Below are 10,000 nucleotides of genomic sequence, written 5' to 3'. Positions count from 1 at the left end.
CCCCTCCCATTCCCCTTCTCTCCCCTATGGCCCTTGAGACAGAGCTGATCATGGCCCACACAGTTCTGTCTGGAAGAGGGACGAGATGGAGAGATGCTGTCCGAGTCATCGGGTCTCGGACCAGCAACCACAGACCCACTGGTTCTAATGTTGTGGACACTTCCTAAGAGCCGGAAAGACACGCTGGGACACACTAGGACAGAGGAACCTGTTGATAGGGAGGTGATATGTCCTGTAGGACAGAGGAACCTGTTGATAGAGAGGTGATATGTCCTGTAGGACAGAGGAACCTGTTGATAGGGAGGTGATATGTCCTGTGGGACAGAGGAACCTGTTGATAGAGAGGTGATATGTCCTGTAGGACAGAGGAACCTGTTGATAGGGAGGTGATATGTCCTGTGGGACAGAGGACCCTGTTGATAGGGAGGTGATATGTCCTGTGGGACAGAGGAACCTGTTGATAGGGAGATGATATGTCCTGTGGGACAGAGGAACCTGTTGATAGGGAGGTGATATGTCCTGTGGGACAGAGGAACCTGTTGATAGGGAGGTGATATGTCCTGTGGGACAGAGGAACCTGTTGATAGGGAGGTGATATGTCCTGTAGGACAGAGGAACCTGTTGATAGGGAGGTGATATGTCCTGTAGGACAGAGGACCCTGTTGATAGAGAACCTGTATGTCCTGTAGGACAGAGGACCCTGTTGATAGGGAGGTGATATGTCCTGTAGGACAGAGGACCCTGTTGATAGAGAACCTGTATGTCCTGTAGGACAGAGGACCCTGTTGATAGGGAAGCGATCGGTTGAAGAGCATGCATTTAGTTTTACTTGCGTTTAAGAGCAGTTGGAGGCCACGGAAGGAGAGTTGTATGGCATTGAAGCTCGTTTGGAGGTTAGTTAACACAGTGTCCAAAGAAGGGCCAGAAGTATACAGAATGGCGTCGTCTGCGTAGAGGTGGATCAGAGAATCACCAGCAGCTATGTCCTGTATTAAACAACACGAGGTCCTTCAGGCATGCTTCACACTTTCACACTTCCTATTCGCTCGGCCTCTGTGGACGGACGAGGAAGCTGTGTTTCCCGGGATTTGTATCACATTATGTGTGTAAGTTGTGTATTTGTTTAGTGACTATAAAGCCCTGTGTGGGCTATGAAGTAGAGCTGGTTTGTGGAGGTAGTTGTGGTTTAGTACAATGGGGGTTTTCTCGTTCATGTAAAAAAAAAAGGGTTATAAAATACACACATCTGTCTCTGACCCTCTGTCTGTCTGTCTGTCTGTCTGTCTGTCTCTCTCTCTCTCTATCTCCCTCTCTCTCTCTCTGTCTCTCTCTGTCTCTCTCTCCCTCTCTCTCTGTCTCTCTCTCTGTCTCTCTCTCTCTCTCTCTGTCTCTCTCTCCCTCTCTCTCTCTCTCTCTCTCTCTCTCTCTCTCTCTCTCTCTCTGTCTCTCTGTCTCTCTGTCTCTCTGTCTCTCTCTCTGTCTCTCTCTCTCTCTCTCTCTCTCTGTCTCTCTCTCTGTCTCTCTGTCTCTCTGTCTCTCTCTCTCTCTCTCTCTGTCTCTCTGTCTCTGTGTCTCTCTCTGTCTCTCTCTGTCTCTCTGTCTCTCAATTCAATTCAATTCAAGGGGCTTTATTGGCATGGGAAACATGTGTTAACATTGCCAAAGCAAGTGAGGTAGATATTATACAAAAGTGAAATAAACAATACAAATTAACAGTAAACATTACACATACAGAAGTTTCAAAAAAATAAAGACATTACAAATGTTATATTATATATATACAGTGTTGTAACAATGTACAAATGGTTAAAGCACACAAGTTAAAATAAATAAGCATAAATATGCTCTATCTCTGTCTCTCAATTAAATTCAATTCAATTGACTTTATTGACATGGCAAGTTCATTATTACTTACATTGTCAAAGTATACATATCGAAAAATAAAAATCAAATATATATGTATATATATATAAAATATATATATATTTATATATAAATAAATGGTGGGACCAACAGCAATAATAACAGTAGTAGTGGACATGGGATTACCATTAACAACAACTACAATATTAATCAGAACAACAATACATTAAAGCAACAGTAGTAGACCAGTGTCAATATGACTTGAGAAGACATATGACCTGGTAGTAGACCAGTGTCAATATGACTTGAGAAGACATATGACCTGGTATGAAAGACAAAACAAAACTAAGCTAAATGGGAAATATTATCAACATTACTTTGCATTTTTCACTGGCTGTCGCTCAGGTTGTGGCAGGAGGACACATATTTGTGTAACGGTGTTCCTCTCTCTCTTCATAAGAAGAGGAGGAGTAGTGATCGAACCAAGGCGCAGCGGGTTGTGAATACATGATGAATTTATTAAATAAACAAAACAGACAAAGACGAAAACGAACTATACTTGATATAACTAACAAAATAACAAAACGATGTAGACAGACCTGAACAAACGAACTTACAAATACACGAAGCACGCTGACACAGGAACAGACTACATAAACGCACGAACAAACCGAAACATTCCCGTATGGTGTAACATCGACACAGACACAGGAGACAATCACCCACAAACAAACAGTGAGAACACCCTACCTAAATATGACTCTTAATTAGAGGAGAACGCAAAACACCTGCCTCTAATTAAGAGCCATACCAGGCAACCAAAACCAACATAGAAACAGATAACATAGACTGCCCACCCAAAACACATGCCCTGACCTAAACACATACAAAAACAACATAAAACAGGTCAGGACCGTTACAATTTGGCTGCCAAAACTGCACATTTTGGCTTTTCACCCAATAAATATTTGATTTTTTCTTCATCTTTTATAGTTTCAAATTCTTTGTATTGAGTTATAATTTTGGGAAAGAAATATGCTCTTAGGTCTGAGTATTTGTCACAGTGTAGTAGGAAATGCACCTCTGTCTCTACCTCTCCCCTGGAGCAGAGTGAGCACAGCCTGTCCTCTCTGGGCAGCCAGGTTTGTCTGTGACAACCGGTCTCTATAGCCAGACTGTGCTCACTGAGTCTGTACCTAGTCAATGTTTTCCTCAGTTTTCTATCAGTCACAGTGGTCAGATAGTCTGCCACCATGTACTGTCTGTTTAGAGCCAAATAACATTGAAGTGTACTTTGATTTTTTGTGGTGTCTTTCCAATAGGTTATATATTTTTCTTTTTGTTTTGTGATGATTTGGTTGGGCCAGATTTTCTGAGGGCTGTCTCTGTCTCTCTGTCTCTCTGTCTCTCTCTCTCTCTATCTCTGTCTCTCTCTGTCTCTCTCTCTCTCTGTCTCTCTCTATCTCCCTCTCTCTGTCTCTCTCTCTCTCTCTGTCTCTCTCTCTCTCTGTCTCTCTCTCTCTCTCTCTCTGTCTCTCTCTCTCTCTCTCTCTCTCTCTCTCTCTCTCTCTCTCTCTCTCTCTCTCTCTCTCTCTCTCTGTCTCTCTGTCTCCAGACGTTCAATGCCAACACAGACTCTACTGAGGTGGTTCTGAACCGGATCCCCCAGCCTGTTCTGGCCCGCTTCGTACGCATCAGACCCCAGGCCTGGAAGACAGGCATCGCCCTGCGCTTCGAACTCTACGGCTGCCAGATCACTGGTAAGAACCGCTATGTTGTCCCTGTCCCTCTCCTTGACCCTGTCCCTGTCCCTGACCCTGACCCTCTCCCTGACCCTCTCCTTGACCCTGACCCTCTCCTTGTCCCTGACCCTGTCCCTGACCCTCTCCCTGACCCTCTCCTTGACCCTGACCCTGTCCCTGTCCTTGTCCCTGTCCCTCTCTTCACTCCACCACTCGCTAGCTGTAATTGGGTTATCCTATTTATAGTTGCCACGGGGATTAGAGGTGATTTGTTTCCCCCCACATCACATGAAAGGAGAAGGGCTGTTTAGCTGGGATGCTATCATCTCTCTCTCTGTCGCTGTCTCTGTCTCTGTCTCTGTCGCTGTCTCTGTCTCATCTCTCTCTCTTTCTCTCTCTCTCTCTCTCTCTCTCTCTCTCTCTCTCTCTCCCTCTCTCTCTCTCTCTCTCTCTGTCTCTGTCTCTGTCTCATCTCTCTCTGTCTCATCTCTCTCTCTCTGTCTCATCTCTCTCTCTCTCTCTCTCTCTCTCTCTCTCTCTCTCTCTCTCTCTCTCTCTCTCTCTCTCTCTCTCTCTCTCTCTCTCTCTCTCTCTCTCTCTCTCTCTCTCTCTCTCTCTCTCTCTCTCTCAATTCAATTCAATTCAAGGGGCTTTATTGGCATGGGAAACGTGTTAACATTGCCAAAGCAAGTGAAGTAGATAATAAACAAAAATGAAATAAACAATACAAATTAACAGTTAACATTACACATACAGAAGTTTCAAAAGAATAAAGACATTACAAATGTAATAGTATGTCTATTAACAGTGGTGTAATGAAGTACAAATGGTTAAAGTACAAAAGGGAAAATAAATAAGCATAAATATGGGTTGAATTTACAATGGTGTTTGTTCTTCACTGGTTGACCTTTTCTTGTGGCAACAGGTCACAAATCTTGCTGCTGTGATGGCACATTGGTATTTCTCCCAATAGATATGGGAATTTGTTTGCTAATTCTTTGTGGTTCTGTGTAATCTGAGGGAAATATGTGTCTCTAATATGATCATACATTGGGCAGGAGGTTAGGAAGTGCAGCTCAGTTTCCACCTCATTTTGTGGGCAGTGAGCACATAGCCTGTCTTCTCTTGAGAGCCAGGTCTGCCTACGGCGGCCTTTCTCAATAGCAAGGCTATGCTCACTGAGTCTGTATGTAACAGTATAACTTTAGTCCGTCCCCTCGCCCATACCCGGGCTCTGCACACATCAACAACTGACACCCACGAAGCGTCGTTACCCATCGCTCCACAAAAGCCGCGGCCCTTGCAGAGCAAGGTGCAACACTACTTCTTGGTTTCAGAGCAAGTGACGTAACTGATTGAAAGGCTAGTAGCGTGTACCCGCTAACTAGCTAGCCATTTCACATCCGTTACATGTACATAGTCAAAGCTTTCCTTAAGTTTGGGTCAGTCACAGTGGTCAGGTATTCTGCCACTGTGTACTCTCTGTTCAGGGCCAAATAGCATTCTAGTTTGCTCTGTTTTTTGTTAATTCTTTCCAATGTGTCAAGTAATTATTTTTTAGTTTTCTCATGATTTGGTTGGGTCTAATTGTGCTGTTGTCCTGGGGCTCTGTGGGGTGTGTTTGTGTTTGTGAACAGAGCCCTAGGACCAGCTTGCTTAGGGGACTCTTCTCCAGGTTCATCTCTCTGTAGGTGATGGCTTTGTTATGGAAGGTTTGGGAATCACTTCCTTTTAGGTGGTTGTAGAATCTAATGTCTCTTTTTCTGGATTTTGATAATTAGCGGGTATCGGCCTAATTCTGCTCTGCATGCAGTATTTTTGGTTTTACGTTGAACACAGGATATTTTTGCAATTTGTTGTTTGTCCCATTTAGTGAATTCTTGGTTATTGAGCCCCAGACCTCACAACCATAACGGGCAATGGGTCCTATAATTGAATTTTTGGCTAGATCCTAATTTTTATGCCAAATTTTATGTTCCGTTTGATGGTATAGAATGCCCTTCTTGCCTTGTCTCTCAGATCGTTTACAGCTTTGTGGAAGTTACCTGTGGTGCTGATGTTTAGGCCGAGGTATGTATAGTTTTTTGTGTGCTCAAGGGCAACGGTGTCTAGATGGAATTTGTGGTCCTGGCGACTGGACCTTTTTTGGAACACCATTATTTTGGTCTTACTGAGATTTACTGTCAGGGCCCAGGTCTGACAGAATCTGTGCAGAAGATCTAGGTGCTGCTGTAGGCCCTCCTTGGTTGGGGACAGAAGCACCAGATCATCATCAAACAGTAGACATTTGACTTCAGATTCTAGTAGGGTGAGGCCGGGTGCTGCAGACTGTTCTAGTGCCCGCGCCAATTCGTTGATATATAAGTTGAAGAGGGTGGGGCTCAAGCTGCATCCCTGTCTCACCCCACGGCCTTGTGTGTCACGCCCTGGCCTTAGTATTATTGGTTTTCTTTATTATTTTAGTTAGGTCAGGGTGTGACATGGGGAATGTTTATGTTTTGTTGTTTTGGGTGTTTATTTGGTAAAGGGGTTAATGGGTGTAGTATATGGTTTTGTGTTGAGTGTAGATGTTTAGCATTGTCTATGGTGGTTAGTTATCTAGGAGAGTCTATGGTTGCCTGAATGAGTTCCCAATTAGAGACAGCTGATTTCGGTTGTCTCTAATTGGGAGCCTTATTTAGGGTAGCCATAGGCTCTCATTGGTTGTGGGTAATTGTCTATGTAAGAACGTTTGTAGCCTGTTTGTATGTGCACAACGTTTGTAGCTTCACGGTCGTTTTGTTGTTTTGTTATTTTGTATAGAGTTTTTGTGTCGTGTTCATCTTCGTGTTGTGTTTAATAAAGAAGATGGCTTATTTTCCAAAAGCTGCATTTTGGTCCGTCAATCCGCCACACGATCGTGACAGAATTACCCACCATAGGACCAAGCGGCATGGAAGGCGGCAACAGGACCTACCCACAAAGGATTTCTGGACATGGGAGGAGATACTGGATGGTAAGGGGCCGTGGGATCAACCTGGAGAATATCGCCTCCCTCGTGAAGAGCTGGAGGCAGCGAAAGCCGAGAGGAGGCGATATGAGGAGGCAGCACGGAGACAAGGCTGGAAGCCCGTGAGTACAACCCAAAAATTTCTTGGGGGGGGCCTTAAAGGGAGTGTGGCGAAGTCAGGTAGGAAACCTGCGCCTACTCCCTGTACTTACCGTGGAGAGCGAGAGTACGGGCAGACACCGTGTTACGCAGTAGAGCGCACGGTGTCTCCTGTACGCGTGCATAGCCCGGTTCGGTACATTGCAGCTCCACGTATCGGCCGGGCTAGACTGAGCGTTGAGCCATATGTCATGAAGCCGGCCCAACGCATCTGGTCACCAGTGCGTCTCCTCGGGCCGGCGTACATGGCACCAGCCTTACGCATGGTGTCCCCGGTTCGCCTACATAGGCCGGTGCGGGTTATTCCACCTCCCCGCACTGGTCAGGCGACGGGGAGCATAGAACCAGGTAAGGTTGGGCAGGCTCGGCGTTCAAGGGAGCCAGTACGCCTGCACGGTCCGGTATTTCCGGCGCCACCTCCCCGCCCCAATCCAGTACCACCAGTGCCTCCTCCGCGCACTAGCTATATGGTGCGTGTCTCCAGCCCTTTACCACCAGTGTCTAAACCACGCACCAAGCCTCCTGTGTGTCCCCAGAGTCCTGTGCGTCCTGTTGCTGCTCCCCGCACTAGCCCTGAGATGCGTGTCCCCAGCCCGGTGCCACCAGTCCCGGCACCACGCACCAGGCCTACAGTGCGCCTCAGCCGGCAGGAGTCTGCCGTCTGCACTGCAATGACTGAACTGCCCGTCTGCCAAGCGTCATCTGAGCCATCCGTCTCCCCAGCGCCATCTGAGCCATCCGTCTCCCCAGCGCCATCTGAGTCATCCGTCTGCAATGAGCCTGCAAAGCCGCCCGTCTGCCATGAGCCTGCAAAGCCGCCCGTCTGCCATGAGCCCACTGAGCCGTCCGCCAGACAGGAGCCGCTAGAGCCGCCAGCCAGACAGGAGCCGCTAGAGCCGTCCGTCAGACAGGATCTGCCAGAGCCGCCAACCAGACAGGATCTGCCAGAGCCGCCAACCAGACAGGATCTGCCAGAGCCGCCAACCAGACAGGAGCAGCCAGATCAGTCAGCCAGCCATGAGCAGCCAGATCCGTCAGCTAGCCATGAGCAGCCAGATCCGTCAGCTAGCCATGAGCAGCCAGATCCGTCAGCTAGCCATGAGCAGCCAGATCCGTCAGTTAGCCATGAGCAGCCAGATCCGTCAGCTAGCCATGAGCAGCCAGATCCGTCAGCTAGCCATGAGCAGCCAGATCCGTCAGCTAGCCATGAGCAGCCAGATCCGTCAGCTAGCCATGAGCAGCCAGATCCGTCAGCTAGCCATGAGCAGCCAGATCCGTCAGCTAGCCATGAGCAGCCAGATCCGTCAGCCAGCCATGAGCAGCCAGATCCGTCAGCCAGCCATGAGCAGCCAGATCAGTCAGCCAGCCATGAGCAGCCAGATCAGTTAGCCAGCCATGAGCAGCCAGATCCGTTAGCCAGCCATGAGCAGCCAGATCTGTCAGCCAGCCATGGGCCGTCCCTCAGTCCGGAGCTGCAGTCCCTCAGTCCGGAGCTGCAGTCCCTCAGTCCGGAGCTGCCATTCCTCAGTCCGGAGCTGCCCCTTACCCTGGTGCTGCCCCTTACCCTGGTACTGCCCCTTACCCTGGTACTGCCCCTGACCCTGGTACTGTCCCTGACCCTAGTACTGCCCCTGACCCTGGTACTGCCTCTTACCCTGGTACTGCCCCTTAGTCCGGAACTGCCCCTGAATGCAATGGGGTTAAGGTGGAGGGGGGTCGTTTGGAGGAAGCCTAGGAGGTGTTTAGGTACTGTGGTGACGTGGGGACCGCGACCAGAGCCGGAGCCGCCACCGTGGATGGAAGCCCACCCAGACCCTCCCCTAGACTGTGTATGGTGCGCCCGGAGTTCGCGCCTCAAGGGGGGGGTTATGTCACGCCCTGGCCTTAGTATTATTGGTTTTCTTTATTATTTTAGTTAGGTCAGGGTGTGACATGGGGAATGTTTATGTTTTGTTGTTTTGGGTGTTTATTTGGTAAAGGGGTTAATGGGTGTAGTATATGGTTTTGTGTTGAGTGTAGATGTTTAGCATTGTCTATGGTGGTTAGTTATCTAGGAGAGTCTATGGTTGCCTGAATGAGTTCCCAATTAGAGACAGCTGATTTCGGTTGTCTCTGATTGGGAGCCTTATTTAGGGTAGCCATAGGCTCTCATTGGTTGTGGGTAATTGTCTATGTAAGAACGTTTGTAGCCTGTTTGTATGTGCACAACGTTTGTAGCTTCACGGTCGTTTTGTTGTTTTGTTATTTTGTATAGAGTTTTTGTGTCGTGTTCATCTTCGTGTTGTGTTTAATAAAGAAGATGGCTTATTTTCCAAAAGCTGCATTTTGGTCCGTCAATCCGCCACACGATCGTGACATTGTGGGAAGAAATATGGGTGTTGTTTTCCTATTTTAACACTTGTTGTTTGTGTACATGGATTTTATGATGTCGTATGTTTTCCCCTCAACACCACTTTCCATCCATTTGTATAGCAGACCCTCAGGCCAAATTGAGTCGAAGGCTTTTTGGAAATCAACAAAGGATGAGAAGACTTTGCCTTTCTTTTGGTTTGTTTATTTGTCATTTAGGGTGTGCAGGGTGAATACGTGGTCTGTCGTACAATAATTTGATAAAAAGCCAATTTGACATTTGCTCAGTACATTGTTTTCACTGAGGAAATGTACGAGTCTGCTGTTAATGATAATGCAGAGGATTTTCCCAAGGTTGCTGTTGACGCATATTCCACGGTAGTTATTGGGGTCAAATTTGTCTCCGCTTTTGGGGATTGGGGTGTTCAGTCCTTGGTTCCAAATATTGGGGAAGATGCCAGAGCTGAGGATGATGTTAAAGAGTTTTAGTATAGCCAATTGGAATGTGTTCTTTAGGATACCATCAACACCACAGGCCTTTTTGGGTTGGAGGGTTTGTATTTTGTCCTGTAGTTCATTCAAGGTAATTGGAGAATCCAGTGGGTTCTGGTAGTCTTTAATAGTTGATTCTAAGATTTGTATTTGATCCTGTATATGTTTTTGCTGTTTTGTTCTTTGTTATAGAGCCAAAGATATTGGAGAAGTGGTTTACCCATACATCTCCATTTTGGATAGATAACTCTTCGTGTTCTTGTTTGTTTAGTGTTTTCCAATTTTCCCAGAAGTGGTTAGAGTCTATGGATTCTTCAAATACATTGAGCTGATTTCTGACGTGCTGTTCCTTCTTTTTCCAAAGAGTATTTCTGTATTGATTTAGTGATTCACCATAGTGAAGGTG

General features: G+C 46.9%; 1 protein-coding gene across 2 annotated transcripts in view; it reads left to right on the top strand.

Annotated features, from left to right (window-relative positions):
- The window catches only part of nrp2b (neuropilin 2b), a gene marked incomplete at its 5' end in the record, with an annotated part of 103,854 nt that overhangs the window by 24,653 nt on the left and 69,201 nt on the right, over positions 1-10,000 (top strand). For both annotated transcript variants that reach the window (XM_055871923.1, XM_055871922.1), the window contains 1 exon segment: positions 3,479-3,623. In XM_055871923.1, the coding sequence (XP_055727898.1) occupies positions 3,479-3,623 (145 nt within the window).

This window comes from Salvelinus fontinalis, chromosome 19 (assembly GCF_029448725.1).
Source record: "Salvelinus fontinalis isolate EN_2023a chromosome 19, ASM2944872v1, whole genome shotgun sequence".
NCBI classification, from domain to species: Eukaryota; Metazoa; Chordata; class Actinopteri; order Salmoniformes; family Salmonidae; genus Salvelinus; species Salvelinus fontinalis.
This window is presented reverse-complemented; position numbering and strand designations above follow the sequence as displayed.